The 20,504-nt window shown below is 40.5% G+C and overlaps 4 protein-coding genes across 6 annotated transcripts; 1 reads left to right on the forward strand and 3 right to left on the reverse strand.

Annotated features, from left to right (window-relative positions):
* Positions 1-76: 76 nt before the first annotated feature.
* zdhhc24 (zDHHC palmitoyltransferase 24) lies at positions 77-3,122 on the reverse strand. The gene is made up of 3 exons (XM_088293266.1): positions 2,272-3,122; positions 1,782-2,059; positions 77-1,082 (listed from the first exon to the last, which is right to left on the reverse strand). The coding sequence occupies exons 1-3, from the start codon at positions 2,574-2,576 to the stop codon at positions 790-792; spliced, it is 876 nt and encodes a 291-aa protein (XP_088149392.1). The 5' UTR covers positions 2,577-3,122; the 3' UTR covers positions 77-789.
* A 335-nt stretch (positions 3,123-3,457) lies between these two features.
* LOC148338048 (uncharacterized) lies at positions 3,458-9,279 on the forward strand. 3 transcript variants are annotated; one of them, XM_088294706.1, is made up of 10 exons: positions 3,458-3,668; positions 3,778-3,834; positions 3,931-4,084; positions 4,168-4,251; positions 4,326-4,515; positions 4,612-4,741; positions 5,574-6,212; positions 6,277-6,429; positions 6,509-6,558; positions 6,631-9,278. In XM_088294706.1, exons 1-10 carry the CDS (start codon positions 3,562-3,564, stop codon positions 6,714-6,716), a joined length of 1,650 nt encoding a protein of 549 aa, XP_088150832.1. In that variant the 5' UTR covers positions 3,458-3,561; the 3' UTR covers positions 6,717-9,278. The 3 variants fall into 3 exon arrangements, with proteins under 3 accessions (XP_088150832.1, XP_088150833.1, XP_088150834.1); XM_088294707.1 differs by having other exon boundaries at positions 4,168-4,236; XM_088294708.1 differs by lacking the exons at positions 3,458-3,668; positions 3,778-3,834 and having other exon boundaries at positions 3,961-4,084; positions 4,156-4,251; positions 6,631-9,279.
* Positions 7,075-14,341, reverse strand: pola2 (polymerase (DNA directed), alpha 2). The gene is made up of 18 exons (XM_088294705.1): positions 13,989-14,341; positions 13,769-13,893; positions 13,556-13,641; positions 13,010-13,067; positions 12,793-12,902; positions 12,300-12,499; positions 11,350-11,438; positions 10,868-11,020; positions 9,810-9,872; positions 9,641-9,692; positions 9,403-9,521; positions 9,267-9,305; positions 9,104-9,177; positions 8,601-8,703; positions 8,406-8,512; positions 7,709-7,765; positions 7,511-7,637; positions 7,075-7,425 (listed from the first exon to the last, which is right to left on the reverse strand). The coding sequence occupies exons 1-18, from the start codon at positions 14,071-14,073 to the stop codon at positions 7,270-7,272; spliced, it is 1,803 nt and encodes a 600-aa protein (XP_088150831.1). The 5' UTR covers positions 14,074-14,341; the 3' UTR covers positions 7,075-7,269.
* Positions 14,342-15,051: 710 nt separating this feature from the next.
* Positions 15,052-20,292, reverse strand: top6bl (TOP6B like initiator of meiotic double strand breaks). Its single transcript, XM_088294171.1, has 14 exons — positions 20,226-20,292; positions 19,947-20,043; positions 19,388-19,441; positions 19,189-19,301; positions 19,019-19,102; positions 18,883-18,938; positions 18,403-18,474; positions 17,856-18,051; positions 17,341-17,464; positions 15,958-16,116; positions 15,736-15,857; positions 15,546-15,656; positions 15,379-15,477; positions 15,052-15,300 (listed from the first exon to the last, which is right to left on the reverse strand). Exons 1-14 carry the CDS (start codon positions 20,244-20,246, stop codon positions 15,271-15,273), a joined length of 1,338 nt encoding a protein of 445 aa, XP_088150297.1. The 5' UTR covers positions 20,247-20,292; the 3' UTR covers positions 15,052-15,270.
* Between the last annotated feature and the right edge of the window lie 212 nt (positions 20,293-20,504).

A 20,504-nucleotide genomic window follows, 5' to 3' on the forward strand; every position in this document is an offset into this window, starting at 1 on the left:
GTAGCAAAAATGAACGACCAATGAGACAATTTGATAACAACTAAATTTTAAACTTCAAACCATTGCAGCCAAAGAATGAAATCATTTCGACATTTATTTCAGCATGGACAAAAATCCACATAAATTGAAAATGTTTCAACACAATGTTGGAATACAATACTGAGACAATATTTTGGCTGTAAAAGAAGCCATTGGCAGATGACAATAATAGAGTGTTACCAGAGTGAAACAATTTTTAAAAAGTGCAATTAAAAAGTGATGTAATAAGGCAACCGGTGCAGTCAAAGTTGATAGATTGTTGATTAGTCCGGGTTGTGGTGCCACAGGCTTGTACGTACTCATCACTCTCTGGCAACACGTGAAATAATTGGTATGGAGTGGCTCACAAGTGACAGACACCCCTGGTCTAATTGTCCCCAAATGTATGTTTTTTTTTTTTTTTTAAATAACTAACTTACCTAAAAAAACGTGACATGTTTTAGGGTGGTGGTGTGATTGTGCACGTGACCCTGACTGCATACATGATATTTATTGTTGGCAGGTTAGCAGCCACAACTATTAGTCCCAAGTGATGACAAAGAGTACTTGAAAGTGGTGACAATAGTCATAAAACCAGAACATTCAGTAATCATTAATAGCAAATACATTGCATTCAGTCAAACATTTCAGTGCAGTGTATTCCTGTTTGGAAAACAATGTTTTTTTTTCTGAGGGGACAATCAAAGAGTCCCTCCTTCACAAAAGTAATTCAGTAATGCCTTTGCTAAGTGGAACCAACCACAGGTGTTATTACCGGGTAGGTTCGAGTGGTCCCGTCACCTGGAATTGGATCCCATCCCCAGGAAGAGGTGATGGGATAAGTGGGCAGAGCCAACAAAGGTACCAGCAACCACCAAAAGTGTGACGCAAGTTGCCAAGGACTCCGAGGTTGTAGGGGCGGCGAGATGAGTACCACTCCCTTGTGGTTTGTCCCCGGAAAAGCAGGAAGAGATGGAAGAAGAAGAAGGCAGAAACTAATAGGAAACCCACAACACATGTGTCGGCAATAAAGGCGAAAGCGAAGGCACGGGCCGAGACCTGACCTGGATGGAGAGAGAGAGAGACATTGACATTACAAGGACCATCACAATGACTCAGTACATTTGGAATAATACAACCTCAGAGAAAATAGAAGTTTTTAATTGTCCATTTTCTACATTATTAAAAACTTCTACAGGACTCCCTCAGAAGAGCATCAAACAACTGCAGCTCATTCAGAATGCTCATTCTGACCACAACTAAAAAAATCAGAACAGATTACTTGAGTCCTAAAGACTTTAGACTGGCTCTCAGTGTGCTATAGAATAGATCAAAATTAATTAATTTTATCAATTAATTATTTACAATTATTCTACTGGTCCATAGATCACTGAATGGCTTTGGTACTGACTTAGTGAAAGAGACGCTTATGAAATATAACTCCAGTTAGCCAGTATACATAGTTTATTGTATTGGAGCGTCTTTAAAAGAAAAAAAAACAAACAAACAAAAAAAAAAAAAACATGATATCTGCTCCCCATGGAAGTGATCTGTGAGCAGCTGGAAGTTCCCCCGCGCTTCTTCCAATCACAATTATCACAGCAGCGGTCTAAATTTCTGAGTCAAAACATTTGAGTATGACTATTAATGAATTTTTTTATTTTTGTTCCAGCAAATAACTTACTGTGATTACAATGAATTTGTACACGCATACGAGTTTTAAAAAGAACCAATTAAGTTGGTAACTGCAGGTTCCACTGTACCTGAAATCAGCATGACCCAGGGTATCATCAGAAGCAGGACACTGTGTACCGTCACGCCTTCCTTCAGTATGACGATGAAGACCTCAGCGTTCATCAGTGTGGCGTACAGGAGCCCCGACCACATGAACAGCAAGCAGCTCAGGAAGTAACGGTAGTTGCGGAAGCCCACGCATTGCCCAAAGAACACGCAGTGGTGGTCCCGTCGTAGCACGCACACGTTGCAATCATAGCAGTGGGAGCAGCGTGGAGGAGTGTGTGTCTCACATGCATAACAGTACCTGTAGGATATTTTTTTAAACAGCCAGGCCTCCTGTTAGATGTCAATATTCAGATTGCAGCATAGATGACACAATGCTCAAGTGACAGTAGGGATGACAAAAATTCAGCAAAATAACCTAGTTTTGGTAAAGACCGCAGCAATGACGCCAGAACTGTGAGGCCCATTAAACTGACCTTAAAATGAATAAAAACAACAACAAAAGCGGCTCACCTCCATCCCTGTCCGACACCATCCCCTCCCAGGAACACGCCCTTGATGCTCGGGCTGGTTCGCACAAATAGCACGGCGTTCCAGCAAATGTTACAAAGCATAAAGTATTGGGCCAGCAGGTGCACGGATTTCCACCGCGAGGACCACTCCGTCTTCTTCTGGTCCGCCTGCAGCGGAGCCTCGACCAGGACCAAGTAGCTCACCTCCCCGGTGATGGAGAAAACCAGGAAGGTGTTGAAGATCACAGGGAGGTGATAGCACGTCTTCTCCACCTTGCGATACACGCTGGTTGCATAGCTCGTCATGTCTCCTGGTCCCGCTTGTGTGTCAAAACAATATAACAAACCGGAAGAACTAATTTGACACACGCACCCTAGAAGCTTGCAAGCTTCGATGAACAACAAGCTACTCGGTTAGATTTAGGGGGGAAAATATTACATGACCTAACGTATGTTGGCTCATAATTATTGTAACAGCGTGGATGAGGCGTAACAAAGTTCTTAATTATTATTCGTGCTCAGCTTTTGGGGACCGCGTCTGTTATAGCTCCCGGATTGGCTGAACCGAGACAGGGTGGGATGGCGTCACATCCAGGCTAAAAGTAGGTCGATTTTAAAATTATATTAATAATGTATTATACGGATAACAGCTGTCTGGCAAAATAGCAACTCTACCGGAAGACAAATTTGTATTTTTCTTAAGGTTTTGTGATTTTAAGTTAACGGTTTAGACTCCATTGAAACCAACTTTAAAACATAGATCTGTAGACGTTTGTTGTGGGTAAAAATGAGCGTTAAAACGAATAAAGAAATAAAAACGTCTCCTGCCCATTCTAAACATCTAAACCAACCACACTTCACATGGAAGACACATTAAATAGTAGTTTTGGTTTTACTTTCCAAGGCAGGACGAAACCCGGAAGTTTCGAAGTCGACGAGTGGTGTTACGTAAAAATACATCCCTGGTGAAACCATAGATGTCAATGGATGAAACCGTTACAACGTTTTTTCCCCCAGGCTTGAATATGTACCCAAGCCCAATATACTTAGCCATAATGTGTAAAATTAAAATTCAGCAAGAAAAAATATATATAATAAATTAAAATCTATTATAGATAGATAGATAGATAGATAGATAGATAGATAGATAGATAGATAGATAGATAGATAGATAGATAGGCCATGTATGCGCCTGTGTATGCAAATTATCTGAACTCAAAGAGGATTTCCTGCCTCTGCTCCCACCCCCTAAAGTGACCTTAATCTCAGCAGCCTTTGCAAATCTGCAGTCATGGCTGCTTCAGAGGAGAATTTACTGTCACTTGGTCACCCGAATTGCCCAAATGTAAACATGTTCAGCATTAATAGAAATCTGAGAGGAAATATTCACAGAAAAAGGTAAGATCCATGATTGGTCCCATTGGTGACTGATGGGCGGTGTATTTATTTTTTAATAGTATTAGTTCCAAAATAATGCTTCATCATGTTTCATTATTTTTCTGTCTAGAAACCAAAATCAATTTATGTTACAATATGACTTTTCATCTCAGAGGCACCAAATGCTGTAAGTAGCAGATCTTTATTATGTGTAATGTTGCATACTTGTGGAGACTTAAGTTTTTTTCTTGTTCACTCCACTGTCTTTACATGTTGTCTTTAGTCAGAGGATACATCTGCAACAACGTTGGCAGGAGCTGAAGGACAGAGAGATCGCCGCCCAACATCATAACCAGGAGCTACTGCAACAGTTTGACAGGGCTCAAGATACATTGAGAGAGATGTTGGCCGCCACTGCTGCCATGAAGACAATTCGGGTAGAGAGACATGCCCGTGAAACATCAAAGAGGCTGTTTCATGCATATCAATGTAGAATCCTGATCAACAGTTTGACCCCTAGATGGAGTATGAACTGTTTCTAGTGGAGGGGCCTCCCTACACACAGAAACAACTGAAAGAGAAAACACAAGTTCGTCACAGTGAGGTATAAATTGGACCATGCACCGTAATGATGTTGAATACTGATGAATTGCTCGGACTTTTTGTCCATGTCCTCAGAACCTCCAACATCTCATTGCCACTCCATCACACACTCAATGTTGGGCTAGGCAAAGTCCAGCAGGATGGGCTCCCAATCAAGCCGACGGAACCCAGTCCACTGTGGTGTCTTATCCAGATGACGCAGAGACAAGCGGCAGCTCAAGGAGGAAGAGCTTTCATCTATCCCAGGAGCTGGATTTTAAACCAGGTGTGAATAGTAAATATACAAATCTTTGCTTTGTGTGTCAAGCATTCATATCCATATCTATGTGTCATTTTGTGTTTCTCATTGCTTTTTAAATAGTCCGTCTGTCCGGTGAGCATGTTGAAAATGGAAACAGCAGCGGCAGCACAGAGTCCAGACAGGTGAGGAGTGAGAAGAAGAAGAAGAAAACAATCAGCTCCTCGGAGAGAGACACAAGCAGCTCGCAGCAGTAAGACTTTATTTTACTTTATTATTTTAATACACTTAATCCCATTCTCCTATCACATGATCAATGACGTTTCCTCTCTCCTGAAGCACTGGATAATTGTGTATTCTAATCAAACTTGAAACAAATAAATCCACTTATAAGACACGCAATATAAATCAAGTACAAGAGCTGAATCACAAACACTGCTCTCTTTTGATTCACACTGTTATAGGGGGATTACTTTTGTTTATTATTGTGGTCTACAGTGGTGGAGAACCAAATGGCACCATACTGAGAGCTGTAACATTTTTCCCTCATGTTACTGTTAACTGCAACCATAGCACAAACCATTATCTGCTTCAGAGGAAGAGGTTTCCTTATGAACAGTTTACACTGCGATTTGTAAATAATCCTTCATGAATAACTGAGTCCAGAAGCAATGAGTGACCCTTTGCTTGTCAAATAGTGAGCCCACGTTGAGCTTTATCCTTTTGGTTTGTTAGAAATGGCAGCACTTCATTAAATTAAGACTCCGCTTTGCTAGTCATCTGAACACAGTGACCATACGCTTACTATCGAAACCTTTCTAAGCCATTTATAACCGTTTATGGAGCTACCCTTCATGCAACGTAAACATGTCAAGTCATACCGCTCCCAGTGCATACCAGTTTTTATCTTTGCAAACATTTAGGCATATTACTACGTTCTAATGTTGGTCTTAATAGAGTTAATTGGAGAGCTATGGAGTGTTTGAGGTGGAACTTGGTATAAAATGTTTGAGAAACACTGCTCAGAATAATTGGACTGCCTTTGAATTAAATGGCATATCCTATCCTTTTATTTTCCAAATCAGATCATCAAGGACTTCCTCAGCTGTAGCGGCGCAAATATCTGAGAGTGAACCATCGTCGCACAAAGGCAGCACCAGCAGCAGGATGAGGAGGAACGTAACGGGACTCAGTACTGGATTACCAATGATGACCAAGAACGAGACACAAAACCGTGAAAGCCTAAAGGGCCGTTCTATGAGCGAATCTCAAAGTGAACTTGAAGAGAGTCAGAGTCCTTTGAACCAGTCAGAGAGCAGCAGCCGCAGGGGCCATTCATTATTCCAGTCTGAGGAGTCAAGTGATGGAAGCGACACGGCTGTAGAGGCAAAGCACAATCAAGGACTGCAAGAAGATGAAAACTCAGAAAGCAAAAGTGATGGTAAAGAAGAGAGTGACATGGAGGACAGTGAGGATGAAGAGACGTCAGCAGAAGATGAGGCAAACGAGTCTGACGAAGATCAAGGATGTGATGACATGTCAGACAACCAAAACAGGGAGACTCAAGAACAGGATTCGGTTTTGTTGCAGGATGAGGAAGAGGATGGCGATGACAGTGAGGACAATATAGAAGAGGACAAGTCAGATGAAGAGGAGCAAACGAGTGAGGAGAAAGCAGAGGAAAGAGATTCCGATGACATCATCATCTCTACTCAACAGAAAAAGTTGGCTAAATTTATTGAGTTTCCCCGTACATTATAGAAGTGAACAAAAGAAATGTGCTTTCAGGCCCAAGGTGCACTTTATTACGGAAGAGGGTTCTGAAGATGAGGACGGCAAGGAAGGAGACAGAACAGGAACATCTGATGAGGAGTCAAGTGAACCTGGTGATGATGACATTGAGAATCTCCTTGCACCTCAACCTCACACAAAGATAAGAGAGTAAGTCAATTAGAAGAGACGTAGAAGAGTAAAAGGCATTCTTTGTTGAACGAATCTGCGTTCGTAATTTATTTTACAGAGAAAAAGATAGAAAATCAGAAGAGGAACCCAAAGCTACAACCACCAAAGGTATCATCAAAAAGATTTAACCAAAAGTTGGTGAATTTTGTGAATGCTCATTCAGGTATGATTACTTTTCAGTGACTTACAACATGGAGATTTTCCGAGGAAAGACACACACAGATCGGCAAAGCGACTCTGATGACCTTGACCATTTTTATGACTGATTGCTTTTATCGTTTTCTAACTACCTAACCCTAAAGGATCCCACCTACTAAAAAGTATGTGCACCCGTTTTGTTGTATCTATGCAGCGACGTGGCATTATCCATGTCTAATGAGATCAAATACACAACTGCTATAAAACACAAAAGAAAAAAAACAACAAATGCTTTGTTTTGACTGATCTGTCCTAGCAGGATTTACAATTGTGGTTTGTAGTATGCAGTGACAATTTGCAGCCCCCTGTATAATAAATAAAATAAAAAAAGAAACAAATCAGTGGCATTCAGGAAGAATCATCGTAGATGTACGTGTAAGCTACTGTTGCAGTCAAGGAGTATAAACACACAAAAACTCTTACCATGGTAACAATTTGTATTTATTGTTGCTGGATGGTCAAAACACAATAATATGTATAAAAATAATCCGACTACCCTGTCATTTAAATCAGTTGGATGGAACGCTTTTCAGAGAGCCAGGTGAGGGGGACATTGAAAACCGGTTGGTTTGAAATGAGCCTCAGTAAAGTATTTCTTTTTTAATTAGTGCTTGTTTTCATTTAGATCTTCACCACCTGAGCCGCCAAACAGCGGCTAACTCTTTTGCTGTCATCATCTGATGAGGCGGCGCGCTGAATTAGAAGCCTTCCATAAGTCCCGCCCACACGGCCTTTGGTCAGGCGTCCAGGATTGACACATATACAGCCAATGACATCCTGCAGAGTTTCAATGGGTATGTTTATAGGAGAAGAAGAAAAAAAAAAAAGGCGGTCACACTATCATTTTTCGGTTGTTCTGTACCTTAACAAAGTACCGCAGCTCAGATGGAATGAGGAGAACGTCCGGCGTGAGTGGCAGCTGACCAAAGCTCTGGAACTTCTCATAGTCCATGTTCAAATCCTCGACAGGTGGATACAGCGGGTAATAACTGAGGGGAAGACAGTGATGTATCATATCAAGGATGATACATAGAGATAATTTTTTTCCCCCTCATCCTACCTTCTCTGCGTCAATATGTGCTTCAGAATGCGGGAAAATCTGTCCGATCCAGTGCCACTGCAACACGGAACAACCATTTATTGAGACCAAAATACTACATAGAACAATTAGTACAAATGGGTGAAAGCCATTACATTTAATATCTTTCTATTAGGCTTGCACAATATGCGGTTTTAACATCACGATTGCGCGATGGTCACATCGTAGGACGTGCAATGTTTCTATTTTTTTCTTTTTTTTTAGAACACGGAAACTTTTAGTTTGTTTCATAAAACCAGCACGCTACACTATGCTCTTCATTGTAGACTACACAGACCGTCTTGCTCACCCCCACACTAATTAGTCAAAGTCTTCCCAAACAGAGCTATTTGAATCATCTGGTGAAAATCTTTCTAGTTTTAATATCGCAATGTACATCGTAGCATCCCCAAAAATCGCAATGTATTTTTTTTCCAATATCGTGCTGCCCTACTTTCTATCCTCATGTTCATCTGTGAAGTGAATGTCTAAAGCGGCGTAAACTCATTCCACATTGATTTGTGCTTACTGCTCTTCAAGTGTGTGTGTTGTACTCGAGATGACCAACATTCCATGTATTAGAAGCAGGGGTAAAATTGTACAGTGAATCTGATTTCATGCGGCCAAAAATACTGCTCGTTTTTCCACACGTGTTGATATGCGACTGTTGCCCTCTCACCAGCTGATCTCCTCTGCCCCCAAGTGGAAGAGGATGTCAGTGGAGGTCAAGCCAAAGGTCACACCATCAATCAGCAAGGTGCAAGGGTCCGGAACCAGGGTCACTCGCTGCAGGCATTAAAATGATTTTAAGTTCGTATGTGTTTAACAAAGATGACTTTCTTTTATTTTTATTAAACATAAGCGTGTAACTGACTGGGTTCTTGCTGAGGGTGGGCAGGGTGAAAGGGGGCTGCGGGTAGATGTAATGATGGTGGACGTCTCTCTGGGAGGGAACAAACACCAGGCGGCAGCCGACACTACAAAAAAATAAAAACAAGCATCGTGAAGCTGAGCTAACAAAATTAATGTCAGGACACTATTCTGAGATATTTTGATGTCTATTCGGTTCATACTATTCACTGTGGGATTAATAAAGGATTTTGTGAGAGCTCTTATTGTACAAGTGCTATAATTCAACAGTTAGGCATAGGAAAAACTGGGAACAACAGTGACCTCTAATTTTATTGGGATTTACCAACTTATATTAAAGATTTTCTGAGACTCATTTAAGGTATCCGCGAACCTGGAGAAAACTCATGCAAGCACAGGTAGAATATGCAGTCCTCACAGGACGGCCTGAGCTATGAGGCACTTCGCTTTAAGAAATTTTAAGTGTCATGCATTCTGTTTAGAACGTTTCTGATGTGGATTACATACGATTTTGTGCCTTCCACGATGCTTTCGATGCATCTCGAGAAAATGGCTTCAAAAGGCTCAGTCACCTGGGATTTCTGTTTGATGAAATAGAGAACATTTTTTGTGACCAATGTAAACAGCCATGTTTTTTGGGGTGCAAAATGACATCTAGTGATGAGCGTACCTCAATTTGTTCATGTTTAGAGTCAACAAAAGGACCCAGCTGCAGAAAAGAAATCAGATGCGCAACAGTTGAAATTTCATGGGAAAATGCATTTGAAGATATGCAAGTGCTGCAACTTGGATGAAAGACGATGTACCAGTATGCAGACGTCAGGACGATCCCTTCCAATGACATGGATCAAGTCCAGGAGAGGTTCAAAGTTGAGGCTGTCAGAAGGGGTGTAAGGTCCACAAGCCACAAGCACATTAACAGGCTCTAGAATTGCACACAATGGCAACAAAATCACAATTAAATATTTCTATTTGGATTACTGATGGCCGAGTTCTATTTTGTCACCAACAAAGCAACAAGTAACCTCCTGCGTCCTTCCCTACCTTCATTGGGCTCCATTTTCCCTCCTGATGAGTAGAAGGGAAGTGGAATTCCCTGAGAGAGAAAGAGAAAAACAGCAACATGACCCAAACATATTGATAGAGACGAGCTCTGGTTTCATAACAATCAAGTTGATTATGTCGTCTAGTTATGGTATTAACTGGTGCTGACCTCATGGAGTTTAGAAACCACCAGTTTCCCTCCTGTTGTGTTCATTCCTTCCATTGCCACCACCTGGCGGACAAAGAAAAAAAGAAAGCTTACAAGACACATTTCCGTCAAGCAGTGCAGCTCAGCTTGCCACATTACCATTTAGAACAATAAACCCTGACGTGGTTGGTTTGTCCACGACAGGTTGTGTAGGCATGATGCTGATAAATAGTCTCACTTTTGTACGTGTTAAACACACAAATGAAACAAATAGTAATGTACAAGATAGTGCTATATATCACACATTTAAATTCTCCGAGTTTATCCACGATATTTTTTTTCAATGGCATGTTTTTTTCTGTCTGTCATGTCTTTCTCCTCAATATCATTCTTGTTGCGACACCAAAGCGCAGATTCTCTCTCAACCAATCCATCACATACACCTTCACACTTTATTGCAATGGTTGGTTGGGAACAAAGGTTGGTAGAGTAGCCTCCCACCCCAAAAATATTGTACTCAATAAAGAGTAGTGTTATTTTTTAATATGACTCAAGCAAAAGGAAAATGTAGCCTTCCAAATAATTACGCATAAGAGTACTCGTAAAAGCATTCAAAGAAAAGACCTACTTGAGTACCAACTGGTGAATAACTTTGATGACTATCATTTTTTCTATCAGCATTTGAACTTCAAATTGATCATTAAGTTCAACTTCAGAAGTTACCCAACAATATAGTTAACTAAAATGAAAATTAATAAAATGTTTCTAAAATAACTGAAATAATGGCAAATGCCATGACATGACATGGGTAACTAAATTGCAGAACTACAATGTTAGTTGGAAACTTTGCTAATGTGCACACTTCAATCAAAAATTCCTATGTGAGAATTATTCCTGTGAGAGCTCTCGGTCGGACGCTGGCTGAAACTCCAGACCAGCTCCTCGGCAAACTCAGTTACTTTAGGTGGCCCATATAACCTGCTGCACACAGTCTCAGCGCACAGGCAAAGGAGAAACCACCGAACAGTGTTCGTTCATCAGTAATCACCGCCACAATGAGGCCCTTTGATTGAACTCACCTGGCCGGGAAACAGGGAGTACTCCTGGAGCTCCGACAAGTCCACATGGACTTGCTGACCACCTTGCTCTTGTCCCGCTTCCAACAAAACAGATTGTGCGTTCAATTTGCCATTACTGTCACAGCACACCTGGCCCAAAACTGACACACAGTCCTACGAAAATGACAAATACAAAATAAGAGAACCAGCCGCAAATTTTACACCAGTATAATTTGTTGTTGCAACAGAGGTCAGTATTGACAAGTCTTTTCTATTTTATTTTTATATAGCTGGTGTTGGCACTCATTAAATTGGGTGGACGATGAATAGTCAAAGGATTCTACATTGATCATGCAACTGTATGTTAGATGATAAATTGAAGAACCTTTGAGAATAGGCGTAATTTAGGCATTTTAGGAAGACAACATAGAGCAAATATAAACATGCCATAAGAAAAAAAAAATAAAGATTGTCCACAATGGGTGTTTGTTGCTATGCTGCACCTGTGCTGGCAGTGAGACAGGAGAAAACTCTTCAATGTTGAAGTGAGATCGGAGTTCTTCTCCCAGCTCCTCAATCTTCTCAGTCAACACTTCAGAAACATGCAAACAAGAATAGGTCTATGCGACTGGCATGTTGTAAAATAAGATAAGATGCAACTGTGTATAAAGTGGCACTGAAAATGATTAAGTCTCTTTTGCAAATTGAATGCATTTGCAAAGGTTAGAAATCTGCAGTAGCTTGCGATGAGCCAACAAAATGAACAATTTAAATACTGTAGCTCATCAACTAATAATACAAGCCAACGCTACTTTTTGAACATAGAAATCGATTGAAGGTTTCTACATTTTCCAAACGCAAAGATTGCAATTTACACGGGATCTTAAATACAACTTTTTCAGACTGATATCAGTGCACGGATTGCGCTAAAAAAGATAACGACAAATAGTCAACACTAATGCAAACAATGCAAGAGAGTATTGGTTCAAAACACTTACATTGTGTGAACATTGAATGAAGGTTAATGTAAGTGTTTCAACAATAACAAAACTGGTTTTGGGTAACATCTTATGCAAATAAGCATTTACAATGCACTACATAACGATGTACACACACACACACACACAAAAAAATCAATAATTATCAATACTGACTGCTATGAAATAGTTATATTGTGAAACTTTTTTCAGCCCAATCTCCCAGCCTGACCTGGCACATTTTATTCAAAAAGAAGTTAATTTAATCTTTATATTGACCAGTTTATGTCATGCGATGACTCCTTATTAAAGGTTAAATATTATGTTCAAATAAAATAACCTAATTTCCATTCCTATTGGCCCAATACTGATACCTGGTAACTGTACTCGCTATGCCCTACAATTTAAAAAAGGAGTTGATGTTATTAACGTGAGTGTTATTGTAGTACAGCATTGTTAGGGCTTCCTTCTCTCACCATTCCGAATGTCACGCAGTCTTTGGAACATGTACTTGTAGCTGCAACGGAGGGAATCCTCCGGCCCTTCCAGCAGCTCCAGCTGAACGCCTGTATCAGAAGCCCTCATGCCAGCCCAACGTGTACCCAGCACGGTGCCGAACGAGACCACCACCTCTCCTTTTGCGCCACGTTGGGTGTACTTCTGTGAAGGAGTGGCACTACAGAGAGGAGGGCAAAAAAGTCCAGTTCTGCCTACTGCAATTTAGAGGTTGTAGGCTACCTAAATGCTTAGACTAAATTAAAAGTGAAACAACAACATAAAAAATGATGAAAGTCATTCAATTCAAAACATTTAATAAAGCTGGCATTATGTTATAATTAATCAATATTCAGATTCAAATCAGCAGCAGGAGAAGAAACCAAAAAAGAAATCTGCACATCACCTCATGTCGCTGCTGCTGTCACTGTTAAACTTTTTGAATGTGGATGTAGATTGTTGATGGCAGAATACCTGGGAGAAAAGGAGGCAGGAGACAGCAGGACACTGGGACTGGCCAACAAGGCTGAGCTTCTCTTTGAGTGGGGATTTTCTGGAGTGGTTAGTACGCGTTTCTGGGAGCCCTGCATGCAAGCACACAAACTCAGGGAGAGTATGCAAAGGCACGAAGTGGACATATCTATAAAGTAAACAACTTCAAGAAGAGCAAAAGACTCATGTAACAACTAACCTTGGCAGGAGTCGAGTAGCAGTCCAGTAGAATATCCTCCTCTTCTTCAGCTTTTATTCTGAAGGGAGAACAAGTCAAGGTCTGTGATGCCTTTCAGCTTGACATGTCAGTCCAAAAGGTAGCATTTGATGGCATATCCATCCATTATCTGCACCACATCTCCTCACTTGAGTCTCGGGGGGGGGGGGGTGCTGGAGCCTATCCCAGCTGACTTCAGGCAGTAGGCAGAGGGACAACCTGAATTGGTTGCCTGCCAATCGCAGGGCACACAGAGACGAACAACCATCGGCACTCACACTCATACGGAGGGGCAATTTAGAGTGTTCAAACAACCTGCCATGCATGTTTTTGGAATGTGGGAGGAAATTTGAGTACCCAGAGGAAACCCACGCAGGCACGAGGTGAACATGCAAACTCCACACAGGAAGGCCGGAGCCGGAATCAAACCCACGACATCTGCATTGTGAGGCCATCATGCTCACCAGTCGCCTATCGAGCTGCCCTTTGATGGCATAGGTTTCTTAAAAAAAGAAAAAAAAAGGATACATGTCCTGTATTGTGTTAATGTCTCTAGGTCTGTTTCGCTCTTCTCTCTTGAAGCTTTGTTTGGATTTATTCCTCTTGTTTAAAACCTGCCAAGGAAAACAACACATTTTTCATCACCAGCAACCTAGTGATTAAGTACTTTTAGACAAAAGTCATCAGACACGTATTATTTACTGACTATATTGAACGGAATGGGCTCAGTGTTGCAATTACCTCGTGTTCAAATTGTTCCAGGGTGTCCACAGAGAGCACCAGTCCTTTTTTTGTGGTGCTGTATGCAACCCACTCCAAAACCCACTCATCTGCTTGGATCCTGTTGCAAACGCATTGCTCCACCACTACGGGACAAAAGACAAACACAACACCAAGTGAAAGTTATGGTCGAGACCCAGCATAGCAAGCAGGGAACAATTCGCTGAAATTCGCGACTTACTTTTGTCCAAGGCGGAGTCATCTTTACAAGATATACAGAACATTTCGAGTTCTGATTTCAAGTCTTCTGACGTGACAGATGACATTGTTGTATGTTCTCTCCGAAAAGCAAAGCACAATTCGAGGTAATGCTTAAGCGCCTAACAGTTGGGCGAGTCGCTAGTCATAGCCCCGCTCCAGTCTTTGGAAAAAGATACTTCGACATGAAAAAAAAGCTACTCTGATTTAACTCCGAGGGTAGCCGCGATCGGGAAATGTGTTCAACGGCGGAAGGAATCCTTTTCATTTTACCGCGAAAACAGGCATTACCGTGTCCTCCTTTTCCGGTTTTGTTTTGTTTTGTTTTCTGGCGAGTGAACGGAAGAAAATTGGGCGCATTTACCACCCTCTGCTGCTCTGGAGGTCATACTTCATTCATTTCAAACCACCCATTTCGGTTGCAAGTCTTTTATTTAGACGTGTGCAGACCGATCTTACCTACACAAATCCATCCCCTTGCTTTCCTAAAATCCCCGTGGTTTAAATGTAAGTGTCAATTCTCAAGAACAGTGTTTGGTATTAATTGAGACAAAATTCCAATTTGATACAAGAAAAACTTCACAGAACGACACCGAACACAAAAGTAACAGAGTATGAAAAGTAGATGATTTCATTTTAATTAACTCCATGTGAATTCTGCACCTGTTTAATTAAACCAAGTTGTTATACTTATGGCAACAGGTGGATACACAGGTTGATCGTATCTTTTGCTATATAATGGGACAGCCTTTTTTTATTCTATGTCACTCACAAAGACAGATGAACAAATACGTAATTTCAATTAATAAATAATTATTAGACAAATAGTGACATTGATTTATCTCCCACTGGGCTCTTGGTGATCTTCAAGGTACACTACAAATATTTATATCTCAGAATGTTGGTTGGAAATCAGAAATCAGTGCCAACTTGGTCAGCTACTTACATATTTGGCTGCATTTGCAGTTTCAGAGCCATAAAATAAGGTAACTAGCGAAAAATTAGATCAAAGGTGCTCTTTAGAGTCAAGAGTTTATTCAGGCGAAGTTTATCTTTCACATGCAGACACAGTATACAAATGTGGACAACTCACAACTGATAGTCAATATACTGTCCACAATCAATACTTAATTTAGAGAGCTTTTTACTTAACATGGATTTCCAGCATGAAACATCTCAATCTATACACATTATAGTGCAAGCACATTTCAACTATGAACAAATTTGTTTAATATCATGGTAGGGATTAGATTTCTGCTTCGGTCTCAATCAGCACTTTCCAGACATTTTTCTTCCTGTAAACAACACAATTAGTACATTGTGATAGTTTATCACATGAATGTTGACACAAACTGAAGAAGCCTGCTGGGTACCTGAGCAGAGTAGCATCCTTTCCTGGGGACACATCTCCATGACATCACCTTCAGCAAGGCGTCACGGAGACAGGTCGTCAGCTCGTGAGTATCGCTCACCTGTGCATAAGTGAAAAATATTTAGCCATCTGGAAAAGTACAACAGCTGCCAGGCATTAAAATATCACCTGCATGCGACTCAGGCAGGCTTTTCTGAAGTTCAGGTTGGTGCTGCAGCTCACAATACTGATGGATGCACTGAGAACAACCTCAGCAGCTGAAAGCAGTTTCTCTCGGTCCTTTCCACACGCACACACAGTATCACTTTTACTATTCACACTCTGACAGTTGTGTGTCTACGTTTAAGCCTTTACTTGCCTTCTTTCGGTGATCTTGGGCCTTCAGTGTGTTACTTAACTCAGTGTGCAGCACTCCTGTGACTGCACGCCTGTTGTGGTTCAGAATGTCCTCCAGGTGGCGCTCAATCAGGGCATCTGTGACTAAAATGAAATGACAGTGACTCCACAAATCAATTTCTTTGCTCCAACAGAAGACAGATGACTAAAATTCTGGTTTGTGTTCGCTCCCTCAGTCGCTCACCCATCAAGTCCGAAAGCTGTGAAGCAAACGGGTCTGTGTGCTGCAGGAAGAGGAAGATCAAGAGTTTCTGTTTTACGGGGTGCGAATGTAACCTTTTCTCAGGTTCCTGGAAGGTTTCCTGCTCCAAAGCATACAGAATGCTGCCTTCATGTGAATGATCTGCAGAGGAAGATTGAAGCAAAGACTTACATTTAAGTCCACAGCAAATTCGCTGCAGGAATGACTCTTGAATCAGACCAAGAGCTAATGCGTATATCTGGGTCACTGTAATTTACGATTATTTAATGTAAACCGTTCCTTAGTGGAGAAGACTGTCGTAAAGGATTCTTTGAAATCAAAACCAACGCAACTCGGATTACCACTGAAATGAATTAATAAAACAGACACCTTTTCTGTGGTGGGCCATATATTTGGTACAAAAATGTAATGAATAGTAACAGCATGAAAATGTGCCACAATTCTCATCTGGGCAGTTAAGAATAAGCATGTCTCTTATGACATGACAAAACATAACTTGCTGGCCCTGACTGCTAATGAAAGTCCTAAGTCATGTGACCAAGTGGCATGATGGGCGATTGGACAAAATAGCGGTATTATGATGTGTTGTCAAATATCTATAGAAAGTGTAATCATATCGAACGTAAAATCAAGTTTATGACATTTGAGTTAGCTTGATTTAAGCTTGAGGCAAAAGCAAAACAATTTTTTTTTATACGTAACAATTGTACCCAGATGTGGACATATCCTAAAACCAACTTTACAAATTACTGCATTATATTGGGAAATATGAATCAGATCATTTCACGAGGCACAAATTTAACGGATGCCCCTTAGTCATTGGTAAGTACGCTGGTTAACACCAAGAAACTGAGAAAAAAAGTAACATGCCATCTGCAGACTTTCTAAAATCTGGAAGTAATTTTACACACACAAAACAGGCCCTGAGCTTGTTAAAATAATTTGGAACAGATCTTTTGTTCCGCAAACGGAAAAACAGGCCATTGCAAAGACAGTCTACTATATGTTTTCTTGCCACTGTATTCTTGCTAAATAGTAAGCAGAGTGAATGAATATCAGTCATGAGACAAAATTAATAATTGCCTTTCACTGTTGTCACATACACGTTTTATAGTCTTCCCAAGGTGGGTACTATTAATCCATTAAATTTTACTTATTTGGATTAAAGACTTTAACAAGTCAATTGAAGCCAGTTTTGTGCTCACACTCACTCTTTGGTAAACAACTCTTAACATTGCTTAGCTCAAACATCAAGTTTAAAGCGGCATCCCTTGAAGATTTAGCTGTGTTTTGGAAACGACACACAATGCATCTTGATGCACCATCTGTGTGTGCTTATCCATTGCTGTAAAGGTTGCCGTTAACCTGTGTAGGAGGGGCAGCGCAGGAGTCGTTGCCCCAATTCCTGGCAGTCCAGCTGAGCTGGGATGTTTCGAAAGAAGGCAAAGGGGACTGTCATAGGAACATTAGTGGGGGTGTAAGCCAACACCTAACCACAAGTTAAGGAACCTAGTGTGTGCTAAGTGTCAGTTTTATGTGAGTTGTATGTTACCAGTGACATGGTCAGAGTTAGCTCAGATGTAAACACTTGGTTTTTGGAACTGGAGAGCTAGGGGACGAGAAAAATGGTAAAAAGTTGTTCGAGAAATGTTAGTCTGCTTTGTGACTGCAGACGAGCAAGGCACTGAACCTCAAGGCGCAAGCTCAAGAAGTAGAGAAAAGCTTATATGCACCTTCAATCTCTCTGCATGTGTTTGATCTGCTTTTCTGTGTGATGCGCAACAAAAAATATACAACAGAGTGGGAGTCGGATTTCCACTTGAGGTGTTCTAATCAGTATTATAGTTGCACAATATAAACATAAAAAAATTCAAGGATACTTCCACATGCGTAAGAAGGGTTTCCAGATTGGGGTACTGCAGCAGACAAGGTGACAGCAGTGTCACAAGCTGCATGCTAAGTTCGCCGTACAAGCCACAGTCCATGCTCTCAGGTGGGATGGTGAGAGGCAAACTGCTGCCCAGGACAGTGTGGCCGCCGGGACACCAGCGTCTTTTCTTCGCTAGACAGTTGGTGCTTCAAACCCAAAGAGATGGAAGGAGAAGTTTAACAAACATTCAATGGCTTTCGGTAGAGAGTAGATAATATTTTCAGTTTGTTACATTATTTTGTTAGTTAGTCGTTTGCTAAAAACTCAACAATAGAGCTTCATCAAAAACTATCGCAGACCACTAAAGAGGCAAAAAAAAAGCAATTATATCGCAGTATAGTTATACACCAGTGCAAACTACAACCACAACAATAAACACATAAATCCAATAATGAATAGATATCTTTTCGCGTGTTAACCAAAATGGAGTATTATTTTTGTAAAGGCAGAATTTATACTAATTCATCTTGGCAAGAACAGGACCGTCAGTTACTGACAATGAACTAGAGGTGACATCCAACAGCAGTGGCGGTTTCATTGCCAGGTTGATTCTCCTTGTGAAGCTCGCTCTGCAAGAACAGCAACATTTTGTTCACAAGATATTTTTAGTAGTTATTTAAACACCAATGCAATCAAGACAACAAGATTTAATGCTGATGAAAGCAACAGAAATAAAATCTAAAGTTAATTTTAATTTAATGGCGACATTTATTTATGAATACATTCTGTTACACTTATATATATTTTTGTTATTTAGGGATCGTTAGCTAGTACAATGCAAAAAGTACTTTAAACCAACGTCTACAACCATGTGTGATTTATGGATGAAGCCATTCCATTTTGGTGCACATGCATACCACTGCAAGCCTTTCAAACACTGAAAACAGTATAGTTTTCCTTAATTTCACAGTGACAAATACCCCCCCAAAAAATTATACTTGGAGTGCACATATACAGTACAGACAAATGATACAAACCTAAATTCCTGCTGAATAATGTGTTGAGGGAATTTGCATCGCAGGTGCACTCTGATCTGTGAGAAGGGAACTAATGTTTTTTCATTCTACTTAAGTATAAGAATGCGGATATATGTCTGTGCAGAACCATGCTTACCGATGCATTGGCCAGACTAAATACGCTTAGGAAAGCTATAATACGGGTAGACCACTCTGGACTGAAGCATCTTAAATCCTTCACCTGTGAAGCAGAAAGAGAAGAAGAATTGTGTCAGAAACAGAAAAAAGCAGCAATTTGTGGGAGAATCTTGCAAACAATTCATTTACCTGAAAGGAAAGAGCTAATTTGAGTGAGCCGTGCACATCAGTGAAAAAGCACATATCCTCTGGGTCAGGCTCAGGAATATTGCCTGTGCAGGGAAACTTCAACTCTGCGAGGACTAACGCAAAAGAAAAAAAAGAAACACTGTCCCAATGGTGACATGACTGTCAGTATTTGGTAAGATATATGCATAAGTGTACATACCCTTTTGGAGTGTTTCCGGTTGGATTCTTCCCCATTTAGAACCTGCAGCTGCAACTGCACCATATATAGGGGACATTATTTATTTATTTGTTTTTACTTTGTTTAGATTTCCTTGCTGAAAAACAGACCTAAATGACTGCAGGCTACATGGTATGTTGTTGTTTTTTTTAGTGAGGAAATTAAACGTTAATTAGTCCCCAAAATCGCCTGTACTCATTACTATTGCGTAAGTGAAACAAACTAAAAAGAAGGCAATATTATGTCATTACAGTAGTGCAAATTTGTTTATGACTTCTTCAACTTCTCTGGGGAAAAACTGAGACCTTAGACACAGTCTATTCCATTTCCCTTGCTATTTTTCCACTGAACCATGAATGGAACAATGCAAATAATTATTTGTGAGGGCAGGAAAAAAACAAGCACATCAAAACAGCCGATGCAGTTGTTTATTAATGAAACTGAATAATTGACTAACCTTTATGCGGACATATAGCATTGGAAAGTGTCAAGTATTAGCCTCGTTGGCAAAGTGAGTAAACAACTCAATATAATAACTTACCAGTGCAGTTTGCTCCTCCTGGTTCAGCCCAGAGAAGGACCAAAAGTCCCCCTTGACAGTGACCGTTCTTGGCCCAAAATTGAAAGAGACGTAGCGCCTAAGGGTCGAGGACAACTACTGTAGTACGAACAGCATAGCATGCTACATGACGCTATGCTAATTAGCGTTAGAACATGCCTATTGAGCTATTAAAGGCAGATCTCCATACGACCACTGGAAATAAGCACTTCTGGTTTTAAATACGTGTTTCTCGTTTGAAAAAGAAAACACATTAGTTACCTGTTTAATTTGTTGCAGCATCTTGAGTAGAGCTGTTTCAGACAGCCACACGTGCTATAATTAGGTCTACTGTAAATATCCATCATTTAATGAAGCCACCAGCCTTCATATTATTTAGAAATAACTTGATGACATCTGTATGGTATTATCTTCAGATTTTATACTAATACTAGACTTCCTTTGGATGTATTTATTGTAAAATTGTACTAATGTATAGAATTTCAATTTTATTGGAATTTAGCTACGTTACAACACTGGAAGGTGACTTTAGAAAGAAAA

The sequence above is a fragment of the Idiotropiscis lumnitzeri genome, chromosome 4 (genome assembly GCF_059441095.1).
Source record: "Idiotropiscis lumnitzeri isolate Australia: NSW breed Sydney's pygmy pipehorse chromosome 4, RoL_Ilum_1.0, whole genome shotgun sequence".
NCBI lineage: Eukaryota > Metazoa > Chordata > Actinopteri > Syngnathiformes > Syngnathidae > Idiotropiscis > Idiotropiscis lumnitzeri.